We start from the raw sequence: 23,171 nt of genomic DNA on the forward strand, positions 1-23,171 counted from the left end.
CGGGCACGCCCCAAATCGCTGGAGGTGGGACGCGGGCTGAACCCGCGGCGACTCCGGGGGTGGGACCCCCGTTGCCGCGCGCTAGTCGGCCTTGCCCCCGGCCCTCGCCCGCGACTCTGATCACCCCATCGCCCCTGGCCGCGCAGAGAACCGCAGCGACGAGGCAGCCGTTCCTTGCCCCGCATGGCGCCTCTGCACAGCCCCCGGTGGTCCTCTGCTGTGCCCATCGGAGCGGAGCGGAGGCCGCCCTTCCGCTCCTCGGGCCGGGCCTTCTGGTGCCTGGGTCGCTGGTGGTGGCCGCAGGCATGGCCAGCTAGACAACGGCGGGGCGCCCGAGGCGGAGGAGGGGGTAAGACGGCAGCTCGCCGCAGCGGGGCCGCCTGGCGTCGCACACCCGTTAGGGTGCGCCCGGCTTCCGGGGCTCTGGGGTCCTTGACACCCTGAGCGGACCTGACTGCCTTGTCCTCACAGGACCTGGAGCTGGGGACGTTCACTGGACTTATATGGGGTTCTTCGGAGGATTATTGTGAATTGCGGTGACATCCGCGCCCCCAACAAATTGGAATTTAATTAAATACATTGTTTTGGCCACCGTGACGCTGAGGCTCTTGAAAGACTGGTGTAGGGGGATGCATATGAACCCTCGGAAAGCGCTGCGATTGCCGGCATCCCCCAGACCTGTAATGTGGCGGAAATCGAGGAGGCCCTGTGGGCTGCTCTAGCTCCCTTGGGCGAGCACACACTGCTGGGGGAGGATGTTCCGGAGGGACCACAACAGGGATGGAGCCTCAATAGGACTTACCCAGGATTCTGGTGTTGCTCTGGTCCCCAAGGAGATACCTGGGAAAGGAGGTGCCTGGAGAGTGATCTGTAAGCCCCCCGGACCCAGATAGTGAATTTTTAAGCAGGTTAACTGAATTCTTAGAAGGAGAGAGTGTGACATTGGTTGAGCTGATCAGAACTTTTGGGTATGAAAAGGACCCTTTTACCCAGACCAGAACATGATCCCAGAAATACGGGCCCCCATGTTAGCAAATGCCCTGCATGCAGTACCTGAAATACGAAAAACAGAGTATTCTCAGGCAGTGATCCTCCAAAACCTGAAGAAGAAGAATTTGAATCCTGGCTTGTTGGGGATCGAAAGCCAACAGGGTCTTTGCAGTTTAGATTTTGGGGGGACAAGTGTGGGGAACTGGCAGTAAACTGACAGTCTGTCCAACCCTCCACCTCACTTGCTTAGTGAAGTTGCTAAAGGCTGTTTTTTTCCACACCTCCATGTTAGCTGGATTGTTTATACTGGTCCTATCCCCATGTCCCTCAGAAAGACTGGAGGCAATCCTTTGTTTTGTGAAGTTAAGATATTATGTATGGTGGGGGTTTTCTGCACTTGGTAGAATTCTTGGGTTGCCTTGGAAATGTGATCACTGATTTGCTAATGACTCTCTCTGCCCTATAAGTAAAGCAGGGTTAGGGATGGCGAGTGCTCTCTGTTCTTGCCGTCAGCTTACAGAGGCCTCTCCATCCAATCCTTTTTCTCCTTTAAGTCTATTTTCTTAATTCCCTGCCGTTCCCACTCAGGACCTGGAATTACTATCCATGCTGGTTCGCGGCACTGGATGTTTCATACTACGCAAATGATGAACACATGGCACTTGTCAGAGGCCGAGAAAAGAGGCGATTGCTAGAGAGCTTTAGAAGCCCTGCATATGATGTGATTCGGATCCTCAAGATAAAGTCCTTTCATCACAGTCCCTGAATGCCTGCAGGCTCTTGAGCTGGTTTTGGTGGTTATTGACAATCCTAGGGAGTTGCAGGTCAAATATCTGACCACTTACCAGAAGGATGAAGAAAAATTGTCTGCTTACGTACTGAGGTTGGAGCCTTTATTACAGCAACTGGTGGAGAGAGGAGCAGTTGAGGAAGAGGTTGTGAATCAGGCCCACCGAGACCAAATCATTGCTGGAGCGGCCCACAGAACACTGCGCAGGCAGATTGCTCTGAAGGAGGATGGGTCAGCCCCTGGCTTATTGGAATTACTGACACTGATAAGGAATGGAGAGGCAGCTGAGGAGGAGGAGGAGGCCCTTCTTCAGGCAGGATTAGAGGGCCTTTTCACCTGAATCTTAGGAAACCGGAAAAGGACTGTGACAGTGAGCAGACCACGGAGGTGGAACAATTCATATACTCCAGTGATAGACATTAACCAAGCCCTACGTTGTGATGCCAACCAACTCATTTTTGTACAGTTCTCAGTACAAATTCATGATCATTTCTGAGCCTATTTAATATCTCCTAAATGTGTCATGGACTAGGAATGCTGCAGTTCTGCACTGGTATTTATAAATTCACTCCTGTGAATTTTTTATCATACAGAATGTACAAAAGCCTACACTGCGTATGTGTAGTACTCTGAGGAAGGCAAGGGTCCGGTGCCACCTGTGCTGACCTGATCTTGTGTGTGTGGTAACAGGTGCAAAGGGTAGCGTGTCAAATGTGATCACGTATCATAGTTTTTAGTGTGTATTGCCCTTCATTTATCATGAAGATTGTGAGCAGTGCTTAAGATCTTGTCCATGTGAACCAGAACTTTGATTCTGTGCAATCAACACAAGAGGCAGAGCTAAATGCTGAGGTTGACTTCGCAGCTGTCATCTCTAACCCCAGATTCCTGCTGTGCGTCAGCAAAACATTGAGTTCGTCAGCTAAGCATCGAATATCATTTTAATAGGTGTTCTAGAATTTAGGTATGAGCTTATAAAACAAAGGAATGCTGATAAAATGGACCCTTTTATCTGTTTGGTTTTTATCAAGTTTCCAAAAGAGATTTCACTTGAATAATGGGTTCCAAAAGCGTGAATCTGAAAAGCACTGAATTTACCCAGTGGTAGTCCCTAAGTGAGATTTCTGGAGGGAGCTATTGAAGCACATGGAATGAAACCAGACAGTGCACAAAGTACTGCACATAGTGGGTGAGCACATTGACGCATCAGTGCATAGTTCTGAAGGACTCCCCAGCCAGTAACTGCAGGGCCAGGATTTACACTCAGACCATCTATTTCCAGAGCCCTTGCTCTTAATCTATTCTATGCTGACATGTTAAATTCTCAGAAACCTGTAAGAAACACCAATCATTGCCCCTTACAGATGAAAGGCTTGAGGCTCAGAAAGCTTCAGACCCAAGGGTACGGGCATACAGTCTTGTTTCTGAGAGCCTATTTTCCCCCTTAGGTGAGAAGAGGGGAGATAGTGAGGCAGACCAGATTCATCGGCAATCCCCACCAGGCCAAAGCTCAAGTAGCAAGCTATTTTTGGAGCCTGAGGCTGATAGGCTTGGACCAACTGAGTTATCCTCCATGCCTGGGGCCACGCTTGAACCAATCAAGCCACTGGCTGTGGGAGGGGAAGAGGGAGAGAAGGGGAGAGGAAGAGAAGCAGATGGTCAGTTCTCCTGTGTGCCCTGACTGGGAATCAAACCCAGGACGTTGATATGCCAGGCCGATGCCTAGATACTGAGCCGTTGGCCAGGGCCCTGAGAGCTTTTCTTAAAATATTCTGACTCGCCTCTGGTATACACTATGTCATTGTCAAAAATGGCAGTATGTGCCTGTCCTGTGTGATGCAGTGGATAAAGTGGGGTGTGCGCTGAGTGAGGGGAGTGGAGGGGTTGAGCAAAAAAGAAGAACAACAACAGCAAAAACTCATGGCCACAGACACCAGTGTGGTGGTTGCCAGGGGGTAGGGAGAGGTGGGGGGAGGGGAGGGGAGGAATCAGTGGAGATGGACCAAGACTTGACTTGGGGGAGATGTGAACACACAGTGTGGTGTACTGTACTGAGATGTATTATAGAATTGCGCGCCTGAAACCTGTATAATTATGTTACCCAGTATCATCCCAATAAATTCAATTTTTAAAAAAATGGCAGTTATGTTTGTGAAGTGAAGTAAATAATAAATATCTATGTTCTTTAAAAGCTATGTTTCACCTGGCCTGTGGTGGCACAGTGGATAGAGCGTGACCTGGAATGCTGAGGCTGCCGGGTCGAAACCCTGGGCTTGTCCCAGTCAATGCACATATGACAAGCAACCAATGAACAGCTACTTCATGTTCCCACTGCCCCTGTAAAATCAGTAAATAAAATCTTTTTTAAAAATAGCTATGTTTTAACATAAACGACAAAACTCCAAACTACTATAACTAGTTGTGTTGGGATGATGAAATTATGAGGATGATTTAGGTTCTTTTTTGTGTGTGTGTGACAGAGAGAGGGACAGATAGGGACAGACAGACAGGAAGGGAGAGAGATGAGAAGCATCAATTCTTCGTTGTAGCACCTTAGTTGTTCATTGATTGCTTTCTCATATGTGCCTTGACTGGGGGCTACAGCAGAGAGAGTGCACCTTGCTCGAGCCAGCGACCTTGGGTCCAAGCTGGTGAGCCTTGTTCAAACCAGATGAGCCCGTGCTCAAGCCGGCGACTTCAGGGTTTTGAACCTGGGTCCTCTGAATTCCAGTCTGACACTATCCACTGCACCGCTGCCTGGTCAGGCAGATTTTTTTTCTTTTGTTTCCTAAATGTGTTTTTTAAACAAAAATAAATATACAAAGGAAGTGCTCAAAAGCAAAAGGAAGATGGCATTTTATTTTATTTTTTTTATTCAGTGAGCAGAGGGGAGGCAGAGAGACAGACTCCTGAATGTGCCCCAACCAGGATCCACCCCAGCAAGCCCACTAGTGGGGGATGCTCTGACCATCTGGGATGTTGCTCCATTGCTCAGCAACGGAGCTCTTAGCACCTGAGGCGGAGGCCATGGAGCCCCCTTCAGCGCCTGGGGGAAGCTGGCATTTTAAAAGCCCACAGGAACCGGCCTGAAAGAGCTCCCACTGGCGAAAGCTACAGTTGGAGCAACAAAACCAGTATAATTCAAAATCAGATTACAACCCAAAGTATAAAATAAATGTATACAAGTTCATGCTGATACAAATGAATGAATAAATAAATGTGAGAGAAGAGTCAAATTTTCCTTACAGAAGGATTTCAAATCGTTTATGGAGTTGATTCCCTTCCTGAGTTAGTGTGGGCTGAAATAGGAATAGAGTATAGAAAGGAAAAACAATAACTTTTCAGTGGAGAAACCTGGCAAGGGCCGGTGTGGCTGGGTGACCAAGGCTAACATCGGTCATCCGTCACGTGGACTGCGTGTCTCCTTGATACGATGTGATGACACGGGCACTTCAGCTCTGGTATTCTTCCTCAAAACCCATGACCCAGTCTAATCATGAGACAAACCCAAATGAGGATCATTCTACTAAATACCTGACCAACACTCCTTAAAACTGCCAAGATCATGAAGAAACAAGAAAAGACTGAGAAACTATTACAGACCAGACGAGACTAAGGAGAGAAGGTGATTATATGTAATGTGGTATTCTGGAAGAAATCGTGGAACAAGTAAAGGACATCAGTGGAGCAGTGGGATCTGAAGATAGTCTTGAGTTGATAGTAATATAGCAACTCAAGTATACGACAACTCTACTATCTTTGTAAATTTTCTGTAAGTGTAAAACTATTATTAAATAACATATTTATTGGAATACATACATGGATACTCAAGCCAGCAACAAAGGACCTGGGATGCCAGTCAGTGAAATCAATGGAAGTAACTGAAGGACCACCCCTTTCCTAAAAATGATTATTCATCTAAACACCACTAGGTGGCGACAAGCACTCAGGTTAGGCCTCAGCCAGGTCAAAGCAGGGGAATAAGATTATTTCTTACATAAGTGGCATCATGCCTGCCACCCCCGCCCCTCAAAGACTGGAAATTTTCTCAGGCTTTTATGAGGGAAAAAACTTAAGTACCCTTTCACTGTAGGACAGTGACTTCCTCTCTAGGTCTGTGGCACTTCTAGAATCTTCTAATTAGTTTGTCAGCGAGGCCTGGACTTAGCAAACAGACCAATCTGTCTATACAAGGGAAAACATTCTTAGCGGTTCTGCTTCACTCCCAGCCAGGGCATTTCATAACACTGGAAACTAGATGGTTTTCGAGATCAAGTCCTGAGAGTCTGTTACTTCAAAGAGGATGATGTTGAGGTCGAAGTACTCTAGTGGTCATGGGTTTCTCTCACACTCTCCTGCCTCTGCTGTCGGCAAGCCTCACTGCTTCCAGAGGTGTTCGTTTTCTTATGTACACATGGATTACCATGTAAACTGGACTAATTTATTAAATAAATAGTTTAATTTAGCCTAGAGTAGGGTTGCTTAGTCACCACGCTGGGAGGTACGCAGGGAGTCAGAAGGCTGTGGTCTAAAAGAATAGAATATTGCAGAGGAGTCAAGAGAGGCTCAGAGAAGGTGAGTGAGTGGCTCCCTTAAAGGACACACAGCTATTTAGTGGCAGAGCCAAACTTGAGCCCAAATCTGAGCCTGCCTCTGGCTTGCTCGGTGACCGGAAGTAAAGGCATTTACCCGTCTTGGACTTCAGTTTACTTAACTACAAAATGTGCAGTTCCTTTTAGCTTTAAAAGTGTGTGACTCAAAAGACCTGTCTTTGCCTGACCTGTGATGGCACAGTGGATAAAATGTCAAGGCGCACACAAGAGTTGATGCCTCCTGCTCCTCCCCTTCTCTTTTTCTCTCTCTTCTCTCTAAAATCAATTAAATCTTTTTAAGAAATTTGTCTATAGCCCTGGCCAGTTCGCTCAGTGGTAGAGCGTCGGCCTGGCGTGCAGGAGCCCCGGGTTTGATTCCCGGCCAGGGCACACAGGAGAAGCGCCCATCTGCTTCTCCACCCCTCCCCTTCTCCTTCCTCTCTGTCTCTCTCTTCCCCTCCTGCAGCCGAGCATCACCCCTTGGTGGGAGTGCCGGGTGGATCCCGGTCGGGCGCATGCGGGAGTCTGTCTGACTGCCTCCCCATTTCCAGCTTCGGAAAAAAAATTTTTTTGTGTCTATATTTGAATACCTTAATTTAAAAACTAAGTTCTTAACATGCCTAATATTTGTCACTTAAGATGTATTCCAATATATGATAATAAGGATATCTTTTGGTATCTTTTTATCTAACTCCTTAACTAGATTCTGTTCTCCTTGATATCAAGGTGTATTATATCTCCATATAAGCCCAACATGATGTTCTATATCTGAAAGAAAATAAGGCCTTGCAGATGCCTGTCACCCCGGAGTCACCTGCGCCCAGCCATGGTAAGAGGTGCCGTGTATTTTGACATTTCTGGTTGACAGTGAGCCCTTGGGCCACATCACCTTCAAGCTGTTTGCAGACAAAGTTCCAAAGACAGCAGAAAACTGCGCTCTGAGCACTGGGAGAAAGGACTTGGTTACAGAGTTTCTTGCTTCCACAGAATTATTCGGGGGTTTATGTGCCAGGGCAGTGACTTTCACACGCCCAATGACACAGGCGGCAAGGCCACCGATAGGAAGAAATTTGATGAGAATTTCATCCTGAAGCATATGGATCCTGGCATCTTGTCCGTGGCAAACATGCTGGGCCCAACACAAACGGCTCCCGGGTGTTCCCCGGCACTGCCAAGACGGAGCGGTTGAACGGCAAGCCTGTGGTGAAAGACAGCATGGGTTTTGTGACAGCCATGGGCACTCCAAGTGCAAGAATGGCAAGACCACCATTGCTGACTGCGGACAGCTCTAATAATTTCACTTGTGTTTTATCTCAACCACCAGACCATTCCTTCTGCAGCTCTGGAGAGCACCTCTTCACCCACATCTGCTTGGACTGTCCCATCATCTTCCGGCTCTCACCACGGTTCTCTGGGTTCCGTGTTTTCCCAACCCCTTCCATGTCTAGCTGGATTGCAGAGCTAAGTCTATGATTATGAAATAAAAACTATACAACAACAATAAAATAAAGGTAACAAATATTTCTTAACTAACTAGTAGTGCTCTGATGTGCCTTAAGATGCACCTTAATTCGGGGGCCGAAATTTGAAAAAAAAAAAAAGTATTACATAAATTTATTGAAATCAAGTTTTATTCATCATAGAATTCATACAACTCCTCATCCAAGCGAAAAAACAGGAAATGCAAGTTTAAAGTATCTATAACACACCCAGTTTTTAGACCCCCAATTTTTTGAAAAAGGGTGCATCTTACACGTGGGGAAATACGGTATATAATAATCATGGCTATCATCTGTTAAGCTTTTTCTTTTCACCAGGCACGTTGCTAAATGCTTTACATATATTACCTCATAATTTAACTACAGCCCTTGTGGGGATATCACTATTCCTGATTTCGAGTAAGGAAACAGAACTTTGGACAGGTAAATGGTTTGTCCAGAGTCACATGGCTGGAAGCGACCAAGAGCTGTCCTGGTCCCAGAGCCAGTACTTAGCCACTGTGCCAGATGGCCTCCAAGAGCATCTTGGCTCTGAACCAGACCACTTCAGGAGTGGGTCTGAGTGCATGAATACACTCACTGGTGAGCCGCTTTCTGACCATATAACCTGAAATCCTATCTGTGGCCGCTCCCTGTGGTCTCCCTCCAGAAATAAAGAGTGCAGCCCAGATGATGCTGCCATAGAGACCACACTGTTAGCCCCCACCCAGCAACCACCGCCCTCTCCCTCCCTTGTACCTAAAGCCAGATTGGTTCACCCACTGCCCAGCGCTGTGGATTTCAGGGGATACCCAGCCTTTCCTCAGCCCCTGCTGGAAGTAGGGTGGTAAATCTTGATTAGTTTAAGATGATTCTGTATCCTTTGCCAGATTGTTTGCTTGAGGCATGGGCAAATACTGCCATTCTACCCAGTGAAATATGAGCAGCGATGTTTTTTTCATCTTTATTTTTGTGAGTGGCTTGGCTGCCAGAATGCCTCGATTCCTATTCCAGCCTCACCATCGTCTAACTCTGGGTCTTCCCACAAGTTTATTCACCCCCCTGGGCTTCAGTTCCTTCAACTGAAAACAGGGATAACAATGGCACTTCCCGGTAGGGTCACTGTGAAGGCTGAATGAATGAATAGTGTAAACTGCACTGCGGAGAACTGAGCCTGACACCTACTAAGTGCTCCACGAACAGCTGTTGTGTTTGTTCTCCATTGCTGCGTTGCAAAGTATCCCAAACGGAATGGCTGAAAACAGTCGTTATCCCGCAGTTTCTGAGGATCGAGGATCTGGGAGCAACTTAACTGGCTGCCTGACCTGTGGTGGCGCAGTGGATAAAGCATCGACCTGGAACACTGAGGTCGCTGGTTCGAAACCTCGGGCTTGCCTGGTCAAGGCATATATGGGAGTTGATGCTTCCTGCTCCTCCCCCTGTTCTATCTCTTTCCTCCCCTCCCCATTTCTCTAATAAAATGAATAAATAAATAAAAATCTCTGACAGACTGCAACAGAGTTATTGGCCAATCTGAGTTATTGGCCAAACGGAGTTATTGGTGGTAATCTAGGGCAGTGGTCCCCAACCCCCGGGCCTTGGACCGGTACTGGTCCACAGAGAAAGAATAAATAACTTACATTATTTGCATTTTATTTATATTTAAGTCTGAACGATGTTATATATTTTTTTAAATGACCAGATTCCCTCTGTTACATCCGTCTAAGACTCACTCTTGACACTTGTCTCAGTCACGTGATACATTTATCCGTCCGCCCTAAAGGCTGGTCCGTGAAAATATTTTCTGACATTAAACCGGTCCATGGCCCAAAAAAGGTTGGGGACCACTGATCTAGGGGGATCTTCTCTAAGCTCCCTCACGGGCCTCTCTGCAGGCTGCCTCAGGACAGGGCGCTGATTTCCAGGGAAGCAAGCAATCCGAGAGAAAGCAAGAGAACACCCAAGAGGGAAGCCACAGTCCTTACAGAAGCTTATCTCAAAGTGATGTCCCATTACTTCTGCCATACTCCCTCTTAGAAGGAAGCCAACAAATCCAGCCCTAGGGAAGGAGATTACACCAGGGTGTGAATTCTTGGCGGTGAGACTCTTTGGGGCCACTGAGCGGCTGTTAATGCCAGCAATTATCTTGGGGGGGGGGGGTTTGGAGGGGGGGGGATTTTTTCTTTTTTCTTTTTTTTTTACATATACAGAGAGCAAGTCTATACTTTTGTTAATACTACTTGATACTTAAGTAATAAAATTCCTCTAACTCATGGACACCAAAAACAGGGTGGTGATTGCAGGGTGTGTGTGTGTGTGTGGAGGAGGTGATAGGTGAGGACTGACTTGGGGCAGTGAGCACACCATGCAGTGTACAGAGATGTGTCGTAGAATTGGGCACCCGAAAGCTGTATAATTATGTTATCCAATGTCACCCCAATAAAATCAATTTAAAAAATAAATTAAATTTCTCTATTAGATCCAGGTTAAAAGAAAAACGTTCTCCATTACATTCTTGGTCACTCATGTATCAGAGTAATAAACACAGGGCTGTTTCGTCCTTTCCACAGGCTGCCGGGGGGCCCCGTAGGTTTTACAAGCAGCGTTATGTTCAGCTTCTTAGAGTACAGGCATAACTACCTCCCCAGTCTCCTTCTACTCCAGCAGAAACTGTCCCACTGCTCCCCAGCTTCCGGTCCCCTTCTGTTCTTACCTCCCTCCCCATCTGAGTGCCCTTTAAGGAGAAGCCATAACCCAAAGGCCTCTGACACACCCATCCTCCTGGGGGTGGGGAAGCTCAGAAACTATACCTTCAATACGCAAGAGAAGCTTTTTAAATGTGCCTTTTTAAAAATCTAATGTATGAGTGAATGTATGCCATTTATAGAAATGTATTCTAAGAAACTAAGGATGTTTCCAAAGAATGGGCTAGAAGAGTTTTTCTTGCAATACTTTTTATCATTGTGAAAAACAAACAAACGGGAACTTGATAAACACCCAATAATTAGTGATGGGGTGAGTAAATTAGGCCATGCCCAAGGGGCTGTAAACTTTGTAGCCATGAAAACAAAACTGCATTGGATGAACAATGTGCAATCGCCATTTTTGTAGGTCAAAACTTGGTGCAGTCTAATAACTTCAGATGGTTCAACCTAGTAGAAGGCTATCTTTTGACATATCAATAGGTTTACAACCTACTAATGAGTGGAAAAAAAAAAGCAGAGTATAACAGTATCTATGGATCAATCTCATTTTTGTGTTGACAAATGCCCATAAATATATTTGTAAAAAAATGTCTGGAAAAGCATACACCAAATGTTAGCAATAGTCATCTTTGGGTGGCAGAATTCTCAACAATTTTATCCTTTTTTAAAAAATGAAGTTTCTGCTCTTCTCCAATGAATACTTCCTATTGGTATAATGTTTACAGATTGTTAAATAAAATAAACCATAAGAGATAAATTCCAAGGGGGCAAACCCTAGTCTCATATATATTTTTTTATTAGTAATGTATAATTCATTAAGCAAAGCAGGGGCCAAGCCGCTTCTCCACAGAGAGTAACGTCCCCGTCCCAGCCGGCAGAGAGGAGTGTCCTGGACGAGGAGAATGTCCCAGCCCTGGAGGCTCAAAGGCAGATTTTTTTTCTCCGAGTGATCTCCGTTTGAGTTTAGTGGAGACCAGAGTGACTGAAGCAATGCGCACACTCCCCAGGATTGTCTGATGAGACTCTTTCTCCCCGCACCCACTCTGCCTTCTTCCGCAATACCCCGGTTCTCATTGGGGGGCTCTCTCCCCATAGCTCAGCCATAGTCTGGGATGGATCGCTGGCCAGTGAAACACGAGGCGGGCACAAAACCAGGTGGAAGCTGCCGAAGCGTGAACCCCATTTCCTGAGCTCCCTCTTCCAGCCTTTCTGTTTTGTTTTGTGACAGAGATGGAGAGAGACAGAGAGAGGGACAGATAGGGACAGACAGATAGGAAGGGAGAGAGATGAGAAGCATCAACTCTTCATTGTGGCACCTTAGTTTCTCATTGATTGCTTTCTCATTTTTACCCTGACGGGAGTGAGGGGATGTGGGGGGGGGAGGGCTACAGCAGAGCGAGTGACCCCTTGCTCGAGCCAGCGACCTTAGACTCAAGCTGGTGAGTGGTGAGCCTTGCTCAAACCAGATGAGCCCACGCTTAAGCTGGTGACCTCGGGGTTTCGAAGCTGGGTCCTCCAGGTCCCAGTCTGACGCTCTATCCACTGCGCCACCACCTGCTCAGGCCAGCCTTTCTGTTGAATTCTAAATTGTTACAGCTTTATTTTCTGAGCACTCATTTGTATTGTGTGATTATTCCATTTTTGGTTTTACTCTTGGCTGTATTGCTATTATTACCTAGTAACCATGACAGCCTAACTACCCCAGTTCGTAGTGGTTTAAAGCAACAATAATCATTCTCATGAGTTCTTTGATCAGGAATTCAGACAAGGCTTAGCCGGGGCGGCTTGTCTGTGACGTGCGACCTGGGGTCCTCAGCTGGAAGACTCCCAGGCAGGGGAGCTAGAATCATCAGGAAGCCTTGTCACTGACCCGTGTGCCCACTGGTGCTGGAGTCAGCTCAGGCCTAACTGGGGGTGTGGCGTGCTGTCTGCCGGGCCCTTCATGTGGCTGGACTTCCTCGCAACAGAGTGGTTGGGTGCCAAGGGCAAACATGCCAAGAGTCGGGCAGAAGTTGGATCTTTTTTACGACCTAGCTCCAGAGGTCACGTAGCATCCCTTTTGCTGCTCTCACCGGTTACGGCTGGGCAGGTCCAGCCCCTCCCCCGCCCAGACTTCAGGAAAGAGCGGAGACCGCAAGGCAGTCCCACTGTGAGAAGAGCAGGTGGACGGTGGACTGGGACGCACATATAACTGGAAAGGGAGTCTGTCTCCACGGCCCTTACCCTTCCTCACCACTCTTAGGATATTGACTCCAGGTGTTTTTTTCTGTTTGCCTTTATCCTTGTAGTGTTCTGCTGTCCCCTCCCTAGCTGTTGCTGTTTCCTTCAGTCAGATCCATCCCTTGGGGAAGGCAACTTGGGGGTAGCAGGCTGTCTGAGCCCCTCATGGGGGCAGAAGCCCTGGGGGCTGTATTATGATGTTCGTGTCCCACCAGGGGTGGCCCTGCGTCCCAGTTCCCCTTTCCTGTTTGTTTTGTTCTCTCTTCTGTGTTGGAAACTTTTCTCAAATGAGTCTGAGAAAATGTGTTGTGGATTCTCAGATGCGTGTAGCTAACGATTCTCATCGTAGAGTGGGCCGCCAAGTCGCTGACGCTGCGCTGCTCGAGGTCTCGCGGGAGGGTGGAGAAACCTCACCGCGAGATGATAGCACAGGGGTCAGATTTTTGGATGGGGGCCCCCAAATGTCAGGAGGTGAGGTCTTCTTTCTCAAACTGCTCAGTTTATCCGGGGAATGCCCCTTGACTGTCCTGCCCCAGGCGTGTGAGCCGACTCCTGCCGCCTCAGGAGCCTGGTGGGAAACAAGCCCTGGGCGGCTCTGTTTGGAATGCACAGTCCCCTCACCCGGCAGGAGCCGCACCTGCGCCCCCACGCTGTGTCTTGCACCCCTGAGTCAGGAGCATCTCTGGTTCAAGTTCAACTTGATCAGAGACTAAGCTTCCCATTTCCTGACAAGGTGGGCCGTCAGGATAGGTGGGGTTCTAGAAGTCTTACAGCTCCTTATAGCTATCTGACTTTTAGCCCAACTTTCTGTTTGTTCCCTATGGCCACTGTAACAAATTACCACAAACCTGGTGGCTTAAAACAGTAGAAATGTATCCCCTCACAAGTCTGGAATCCCAAAGTCCAAAATCAGTTTCACTGGTTCCAAATCAAAGTGTGGGAAGGGCTGCGCTCCCTCCAGAGGTTCTAAGGGAGAGCCCATTCCTTGCTTCCTCAGCTTTGGTGGCTGCTGGCATTCCTTGGCTTGTGGTCTCATTAGTCCAATCTTTAAGGCCACCATGCGTAAGTCTCTCGCTGCCCCATTTTCACACGGCCTTTTCCTTTGTGACTATGTCAAATCCCCCTCCGTCTTCTTTTTATAAGGACACATGATTACATTTAGGACTCACCTAGATAATCCTGGAAATTTTCTCCCCTCAAATTCTTAATCACATCAGCAAAGCCCCCCTCCCCCCCTTTTCCAAGTTAAGGTAACAGTCACAGGTGCCAGGGCTTAGCGCCTGATAGCCTTGGGCCCATTACGCAATCCATTACACCTTTGCTTTTCAGTCCCAGGTTTTGGTTATGCTGGTTCTGTCGCTAGTACCTTGTACACCTTTTGGAAGCTCTGTGAAGGGTGCAGCGTTTTTTGCTGTTGTTGTTTTTAGCAAGAGAGAGACAGTGAGAGAGACAGATAGGGACCGACAGACAGGAAGAGAGGGATGAGAAGCATCAATTTTTTGTTGTGGCACCTTAGTTGTTCATTGATTGCTTTCTCATACGTGTCTTAACCAGCGGGGGTTGGGGGCTCTAGCTAAGCCAGTGACTCCTTGCTCAAGCTAGTGCCTTGGGCTTCAAGCCAGCAACCTTTGGGCTCAAGCCAGCAACCATGGGGTCATGTCTATGATCTCATGCTCAAGCCAGCGACCCTGCACTCAAGCTGGTGAGCCCACGCACAAGCCGGATGAGCCCACGCTCAAACTGGTGACCTTGAGTTTTTGAAGCCGGGTTCTCTGCATCCCAGGTTGACACTCTATCCACTGCGCCACTGTCTGGCCAGGCTGAAGGGTGCGGGTTTGCTGTTTGCTGTCAGCTGCCTCCATCTTCAGGGACTTACAGTGTAGCTTCCACTGCTCTCCTAGGGTAAGTGCCATTCCTTTAACACTTCTCCATATTCCAAACCTGTGTTGACATCTTGCAATGTTCTGAATGTTTGTCTCCCCCAACCAAAAAATTTATATATGTTAAAGTTCTAACCCAAAAGTTGGTAGTATTAGGAGGTGGGGCCTTTGGGAGGCAATTAGACCATAAGGGTAGAGCCCTCATGAATGGGATCAGTGCCATTCTTGCTAGGGACCCCAGCAAGATTTCTAGCCCCTTCCACTGTGCAAGGATATGAGAAGTCTTTGGCCTGAACTGTGGTGACACAGTGGATAACATATTGACCTGGAAACACTGAGGTGGTCGGTTCAAAACCCCAGGCTTGCCCAGTCAAAGCACATACGAAAACTATGAGTTGATGCTTCCCACTCTTCCCCCAAACCCTGACTTTCTCTCCCTCTACTTCCTCTCTTTAAAATCAATCAATAAAATATTTTTTAAAAGACTTTATTTATTCATTTTAGAAAGGGGAGAAAGAAAGAGAAAGAGAAGGGGGAGAAACAGGAAGCATCAACTTCAGTATGTGCCCTGACTGGGCAAGCCCAGGGTTTCGAACTGGCAACCTCAGCATTTCCAGGTCGATGCTTTATCCACTGTGCCACCACAGGTCAGGCCAATCAATAAAATATTTTAAAAACTGGCCCTGGCAGGTTGGCTCAGTGGTAGAGCGTCAGCCTGGCGTGCAGAAGTCCCAGGTTCGATTCCCGGCCAGGGCACACAGGAGAAGCGCCATCTGCTTCTCCACCCCTCTCTCTCTCCTTCCTCACTGTCTCTTTCTTCCCCTCCAGCAGCCAAGGCTCCATTGGAGCAAAGATGGCCTGGGCGCTGGGGATGGCTCCTTGGCCTCTGCCCCAGGCGCTAGAGTGGCTCTGTTTGCAACAGAGCGACATCCCAGAGGGGCAGAGCATCGCCCCCTGGTGGGCAGAGCGTCGCCACCTGGTGGGCGTGCTGGGTGGATCTCGGTCGGGCGCATGCAGGAGTCTGTCTGACTGTCTCTCCCCGTTTCCAACTTCAGAAAAATAAAAATAAAAAAATTTTTTTTAATTAAATAAAAGAGAAGTTTTTGCTCCAAAAGAGGTTCCTCACCCAGTAGCACTGACACCCTGATCTTGGACTTCCAGTCTCCAGAACGGAAAGAAATACAATTCGGTTGTTTATAAGTTACCCAGTCTGTGGTATTTTGCTATGCTGACCAAACAGACTAAGACACATATCTTTTTGACAGTGGATGCAACCTCCTTCTTATTTTGGTAGGCTGACACTTGTTTTAGTTCTTGACTGTCATTTTGGATGAGTTTCAGGTAGAAATAGAGATAACATGTGTGTTTAACAGACAGTGTTTAACCAAATATCTCTCCACTGGTTTTAAATATTTTTACAAATAGCTTTATTGCTTCTGCCATTTATTACAATATTATATGCATCTTTTAAAAATAGTTCCAGCCCTGGCCGGTTGGCTCAGCGGTAGAGCGTCGGCCTAGCGTGCGGAGGACCCGGGTTCGATTCCCGGCCAGGGCACATAGGAGAAGCGCCCATTTGCTTCTCCACCCCTCCGCCGCGCTTTCCTCTCTGTCTCTCTCTTCCCCTCCCGCAGCCAAGGCTCCATTGGAGCAAAGATGGCCCGGGCGCTGGGCATGGCTCTGTGGCCTCTGCCTCAGGCGCTAGAGTGGCTCTGGTCGCAATATGGCGACGCCCAGGATGGGCAGAGCATCGCCCCCTGGGGGGCAGAGCACCGCCCCTGGTGGGCGTGCCGGGTGGATCCCGGTCGGGCGCATGCGGGAGTCTGTCTGACTGTCTATCCCCGTTTCCAGCTTCAGAAAAATGAAAAAAAAAAAAAAAAATAGTTCCATACTAAGAGCAAGCAGGCAGTCTATCAGAAATCATACTGCTTATCTAAAAGCAATGGTCAAAATTCAACCCTACCCTTATGATATTTTTTTGTGACAGAGGCAGAGAGAGGGACAGACAGGGACAGACAGGCAGGAAGGGAGAGAGATGAGAAGCATCAATTCTTCATTGTGGCACCTTAGTTTGTTGATTACTTTCTCATATGTGCCTTGACCGGGAGGCTACAGTAGAGCAAGTGTCCCCTTGCTCAAGCCAGCGACCTTTGGACTCAAGCCAGCCACCATGGGGTCATATTTATGATCCCACACTCAAGCTAGTGACCCCGCGTTCAAGCTGGTGAGTCTGTGCTCAAGTTGGCAGCGTAGGGGTTTCGAACCTGGGTCCTCTGCCATCCCAGTCCAATGCTCTATCCATTGTGCCACCGCCTGGTCAGACCCATTATGATATTTGTAAAGCCTATCTCAGACAGGGCCAGTACCTACCTCTTAAGAAACAGCCCTGGTCACAATCAACATCAAGGCAAGACCCCACCAAACAAAAGATTATGACTCTCTGGAGGCTTTGGTAATGTTTAGCTGTTTTTAGCAATAAAGTATTTCTTAATCAAGGTAAAAAAAAAAAAAAAGCCCTATTATTATAATGCCAATATCACACCTGATAAAATTGCCAATAATGACTTGAGATCAACTAATACCCAGTTCATATTCAGATATCGCAGATTATCTCAAAATATCTCTTTACAGAATGGATTGGCTCACAGTTCTGGAGGCTTAACTGTGTGAGCCCAGGTTGTCAGCAGGGCTCCGCTCTCTCCGCAGGGCTCCGCTCTCTCCGCAGGGCTCCGCTCTCTCCGCAGGGCTCCGCTCTCTCCGCAGGGCCCAGGGAAGGGTCAGGCCACGCCCCTCTTCCGGGTCCTGCTGTTGCCGGCAATCCTTGGCGTTCCTTGCCTTCTAGACCTATCACTCCGTCTCTGCCTCCATCTTCACGTGGCCTTCTCTCTATGTGTGTCTGCGTCTCAGTTTTCTCATTTTATAAAGACACCAGTACTTGGATTAGGGCCCAGCCTAACCACTAGGACCTTATGCTAACCAGTTACATCTGCCAAGGCCCTATTCCAAATATTCACGTTCTGAGGTTTCGGATGGACACTAACTCTTAGAGGACACCATTCCACCCAGGGCGCCACCTGAGTCTGTTTGGGAGACAGAAGCGATAGAGCCTGCCTCTTTCCACAGAAAATGAAAACTCTCCTGCTCTCACTCTCCTAGTCTCCCGGGCGGGTACTGACTGAACAGGTACTGACGAGGGCTTGCCCGGTGGGACACCGCATAGGATTTGTATCTGGAGCTAGAACTTTTTAAAGAGAAGAAGGGGAGAAATGATTCTTCTAACTAGTATTTGTCAGCTGCTATTGTGTAACAAACACCCCCCCCCCCCATCTCAGTGGCTTTCAACAGCAAACATGTGCTTCTCACTGACAGTCTTGTGAATGGGGTGGTGGTGGGCTGCAGCTTGCCTGGTTTCCATTGGGCCCCCAATGATTGGGCTCCAGGACAGATGTTAGATTCAAGTGTGTTCTAGGTTTTATTCCAGAGCTCAGGCTGGAGGAGCAGCAGCCCCTGCGGTGTGCTCTTCTCGCGCAAGATGTGGGGTAGAAACACTTTGCTCAGAAAGGGCACATATATGCACAGCACAGGGAATATAGTCAATAATATTGTAATATCTGTGTACGGGGCCAGGTGGGTGGGTACTGGAAATATCAGGGAGACACTTTGTAAAGTATGTGATTGTCTAACCACTGTGCTGTACACCTGAAACTAACATAAAATAATATTGAATGTAAACTGTAATTGAAAAAACTTTTTAATAATAAATGCAAAAAGAAAAGAAATTGATGTCATAAGGGGAGAAAAAAAAAAAAAGAAAGGATACTTAGTCAGTTTGCCCATATTCCATAAGTCAGCGAAGGTCCCGTGACCAAGTCCAAAGTCAGTGGGTCAGGGATCTATGGGGTAGAAGAGGGGACAAGAAATCCTTCCTGGAAAACAACAGTCTGTCACAGCACGGCGGCAACATCAGATGCTGGATGGCAGTGGTGTTCTTTCTGGTCTGGTTCTAGGCTGTGATTCCGCCTGTGGTTCTGGCCCAAGTTCCAGTCTTGGCTCTCCAGCTAGTTCCGTGAGATGTCCAAATAACCTTCGGTAAATTCCTTTCCAGCTGCAGCCGCCAGACGGCTTCTCCAGCTTGCACCTAAGAGTCCTGAACCAGACGCAGGATTTTAGCTGCTCTCTGGCCTCGACCATGGCTAGGGCCTCCCAGGGGCCTGCTCTGGGGCTGGGACTCTGGAAACCACATTGCAGACTCCTTGGCCAGCCCGCCTAGAGAAAGACAGGGAGGAAGAGGAGAGGGACGTCTTCCTGCTGCTTGGTGCTCCTGCCCATGTTGTCTTCACGACATGGGTCAGTTACAGCCTCCAGATTCCTTCAGCGCCTCCGACTATGCTCTGCTGTGCCCCTCCCATGTACCAGCCGCGGCTGGGCAGTGCCCCCTACTCGGGGCTGTCTTCCCAATGGGTTGGCTAGTGAAGGGTCATCTCCAATGACTGTCCCAGGTTGGGGCCTTCCAGCTGTGAGATCTCCTCCCAGCTGGCTGCTGGGTGGGCAGGCGTACAGTTTGAGCTCACAGGGGTCTAGGAGCATTTCAAGGAGGTGCCCGCACACTGAGTAGCCATAGCAGGACAGACCAGTCTTGTGGCATCCCTGGGTGTTGTCCGTGCTGGGCCGTCCCTGGTGAGAAGCTGAGTGCGTGCTGTGTGCAGAGGACAGAGGCGTCTGTGTGTGGAGTCTCCGGGCAGAAGCTGGGAGGTGCCACCACAGCCCCGGGCCCTCAGGGCCTCACATGCAGTGCCGCACCCCCAATTCCTCCACACAAAAACCCTACTCTCTTTCTTTCCTGACGGACCCTGCTGGGCCAATAAAACTGGACACTCGGTCATTATCTATTGAACAACTGGTTTCCCCAGCTCTGAGGGCTGGGCGGATTCATTCTCCCTCGGCTACGGGAAAGGGAAGGGAAATATTTGGAAATATTTGCATGGGGGCAGACGCTACCCCCCCATATTGGGTTCAATCCTTCCAAAGCAGGGAAGAAAAGAGAGAAAACAAGGCTGTTAAATTCCCATATTTAAAAAGCTCATACGCTGCCTCTGCTTTTAAACTGAAATAAAACTACCATCAGAAAGCCATGAACTTCAAATTAACCACCTTCAGTTGACATAATGGATGATGTTTACTGAAACTGAATCGCTGGGAATCACTGCGATGTGGTTTTAATGCAGGAAAGATGAACTTTCTTTTTCAACTTGTTTTTTTGGACAATGGATCATTATTAGAGTCACTGACATTATCATTGTTAATTTTTAAAATTTTGAATAATAAATGCCTTTTTAAGCACCTATCCAGTTTTTGAATGAGCCAAATAATTTAATCATGCACCCTAACATATAATACAGACGACAGTTAAATAGTACTTAATGAAACTTCTTTATTGTTTATTTACACCATATTTCTCCTAATATACAGTGTCGCAAGTTGGATGGGAAGCAGGTGGGGACCGTGACATTCGTTATCCCATAGGACCACACAGTCCTGGTGCCATCGTTCTGTTAGAACTGTGGTGAGGCATTTATTTGCCTTTGATGATACTGCGCACTGATTCATCTGCCCTGGACATGACCTTAATCCAAATGGAAAAGGAGGTTTTACAATTGTAAAACAGCACTTAGTTCTGGGGCAATCGCCCAGATGATCTGAAAATAAAAACACGACATTTATAACTTCTCTTATAAAAAAAAAAATGTCTTAGGTGAGAAGTGGGGAAGCAGAGAGACAGACTCCCACCTGTGCACAGACTGGGACCTACCTTGCAAGCCCTTTACCAGGTGATGCTCTCACCATCTGGGTCTGTTAGTTGCTTGGCAACCAAGCTGTTTTTAGCATCTGAAGTGAGGCCATGGAGCCAACCTCAGCACTGGGGGCCAACTTGCTCCAACTGAGCCATGGCTGCAGGTCAGCAAGAGAGAGATATAGAGAGAGGAGGGAGGGGGGGGGGATGGAGAAGTAGATGGTCACTTCTCCTGTGTGTCCTGACTGGGAATCGAGCCCAGGATATCCATACCCAGGCCGATGCTCTACCACTGAGCCAACTGGCCAAGGCCAACATTCATATCTTCTGATAGCACTCATAGATCACCCAAGACTCTTCCTACACACCCCACTCTGAGTGGAGAAAGGATCAGAAAGAAAAAAGAGATTGCTCAGTAGCCACATGTACGGCACTTTGAGGGGCCCACTGCTGACCTGCAGAAACAGCTTGGGAAGACGTCAACTGACAGAAGGAAGTAATAGTTTGTTTCCAAAGACAACTGTAGACACCTCCTGGTACCATCCTGGCCGGAGTGGGGCTCTTTCTGGAAGTTAACAACGTCAGATTGCCTTTCCACTGTGCTTCCTTGAAACTTCTCAAAAAAGGTAAAAAATGAGTGTAGTCTGGAGAAAAACAAACAATAATGCTTACCTTTGGAAAGTAGAAAAGAACTGGTCAGAGCCCTTTCCACCGTAATATACTTTATGGATTCCTTTTTGGGGGGAGGGGCAAGGGGGACAGAAAGCCAGAAAGGAAGAGAGATGAGAAGCAACAACTCGTAGTTGTGTCTCTTTAGTTGTTCACTGACTGTTTTCTCATATATGCCTTGATGGGGATGGAGAGGGGGCAGCACCTCCAGCTGAGCCAGGGACCCCTTGCTCAAGCCAGAGATCTTGGGCTTCAAGTCAGCAACCTTGGGCTTCAAGCCAGCGACTATGGGGTCATGTCTATGATCCCATGCTCAAGCCGGTGACCCTGCACTCAGTCCGGTGACCTTGGGTTTCAAACCTGGCCCCTCAGGATCCCAGGTAGACTCTGTATCCACTGTGTCACCACCTGGTCTAGCGACTTTATGGATTGTTAACACAAGCATTTATAATTCATTTTAGAACTCATTTTGTTAAACAATAAAGACTGCCTTGACTCTCCAAGGCCAGTACTGTGCAGGACGAATGGCAACCACACCCCCTAGATTTTCTGCCTCAGCACCAAAGTCTGTTCTCTTTGAGTGAAGTGTTGTCTCCCCTGATATAAAGTAAGATTCATTGGCCCGGCCAGGCAGCTCGGTGGTTAGAGCACTGTGCCGAAGTGCAGAGCTTGTCAGTTCAATCCCCGGTCAGGGCACACACAGGAACACAGCAATGTTCCTCTCTTTCGTGCTCTCTCTTCCTCTCTCTAAAATCAATAAAAAAATAAACATTAAAAAAAATAAGCCTGGCATGTGGTGATGCAGTAATAGATAAATAGAGCGTCGACCTGGAATACCGAGGTGGCCAGTTCAAAACCCGGTCAAGGCACACAGGACAAACAACAAGCAAACAATGAACAACTAAAGTGAAGCAACTCTACATGTTGCTCCCTGCCCCTCTCTCCCAGCTCTGTAAAATCAATCAATAAAATCTAAAATAAATAAATAAATAAAATAAAAAAATTCATGATAGCAAATTCAGAAAACACAGTAGAATGAGTAAGAACCAAAAAGCTTCCCACCATTCTGAGACAATCACCATTAATTTTTTTTTTTAGAATTTTGAGAATTAGTTGATTTACTGTCATAATAACTGACACAGAATAAACAGAACAGCATTAGTACTTAAAATGTCTTTCACAGTAATAATGTAAAATTCTTAATTTCTATAGATTTTTACAATTGACTATCTCTTTTTATTTATTTATTTATTTAAAATTTTAATTGCAGTGAACATGCAACATTATTCTGGCCCTGGCTGGGTAGTTCAGTTGGTTAGAGCATCATCCCAATACACCAACGTTGCAGGTTCAATCCCTAGTCAGGGCACATACAGGAATTAACCAATGGGTCTGACCTGTGGTGGTTCAGAACCAAGGTTGCAGGTTCAATCCCTAGTCAGGGCACATACAGGAATTAACCAATGGGTCTGACCTGTGGTGGTTCAGAACCCTGGGCTTGCCTGGTCAAGGCACATATGGAAGTTGATGCTTTCTGCTTCTCCCCCCTTCTCTCTCTCTCTCTCTCACCTCTCTAAAATGAATAAAGTCTTTTAAAAATAAATTGCAACAATATAATGACAACATTTATGTTATTGACTTTTAAAAAGGAAGAGGTAATGAATTTACAGTTAAGGTAAACATTTTAATGACTTAAGATTTTTTTGGGGTGTATTCATCTAATTAGGGGAGTAGATCTTTAAAAAAAGGAAAGAATAAATTTTGGAGATTCTGTCTTTATCAATTCATTACCTACATTTTTAAAGACCTCTTTATTTGAAAATGATCAGTCTCACAGGAAGTTGCAAACACAGTGCAGACCGTCCTCTTAACCGGCTTCCTCTTAGTGGTGACATCTTACATCACCGCAGTACACTATCACAACCAGGAAACCGACATTGGTACAATGCAGGCTTTATTCTGAGTTCACCCGTTTTTTCACGCACTTGTATGTGTGATGACCTCAATTTTATTGGTAAAGGTAGAGATGGCTAAGTCTCAGATTGGTTTAGTATTT

General features: G+C 47.3%; 1 protein-coding gene and 1 long non-coding RNA gene across 2 annotated transcripts; one reads left to right on the plus strand and one right to left on the minus strand.

Annotated features, from left to right (window-relative positions):
• Nucleotides 1-530: 530 nt before the first annotated feature.
• Nucleotides 531-3,680, plus strand: MOAP1 (modulator of apoptosis 1; the record flags this gene model as incomplete). Its single annotated transcript, XM_066343597.1, is given in 9 exon segments — nucleotides 531-654; nucleotides 657-748; nucleotides 750-875; nucleotides 877-973; nucleotides 976-1,059; nucleotides 1,062-1,118; nucleotides 1,609-1,668; nucleotides 1,671-1,731; nucleotides 1,733-3,680. Coding segments are annotated over 9 exon segments (1,089 nt in total), but the record flags the coding sequence as incomplete, so codon positions are not given.
• A 16,436-nt stretch (nucleotides 3,681-20,116) lies between these two features.
• Nucleotides 20,117-21,031, minus strand: LOC136377339 (uncharacterized). The gene is made up of 3 exons (XR_010746285.1): nucleotides 20,902-21,031; nucleotides 20,465-20,604; nucleotides 20,117-20,351 (listed from the first exon to the last, which is right to left on the minus strand). It is a non-coding gene; the product is annotated as an uncharacterized lncRNA (long non-coding RNA).
• Nucleotides 21,032-23,171: the final 2,140 nt, after the last annotated feature.

This window comes from Saccopteryx leptura, chromosome 6, assembly GCF_036850995.1.
Source record: "Saccopteryx leptura isolate mSacLep1 chromosome 6, mSacLep1_pri_phased_curated, whole genome shotgun sequence".
Lineage (NCBI taxonomy): Eukaryota > Metazoa > Chordata > Mammalia > Chiroptera > Emballonuridae > Saccopteryx > Saccopteryx leptura.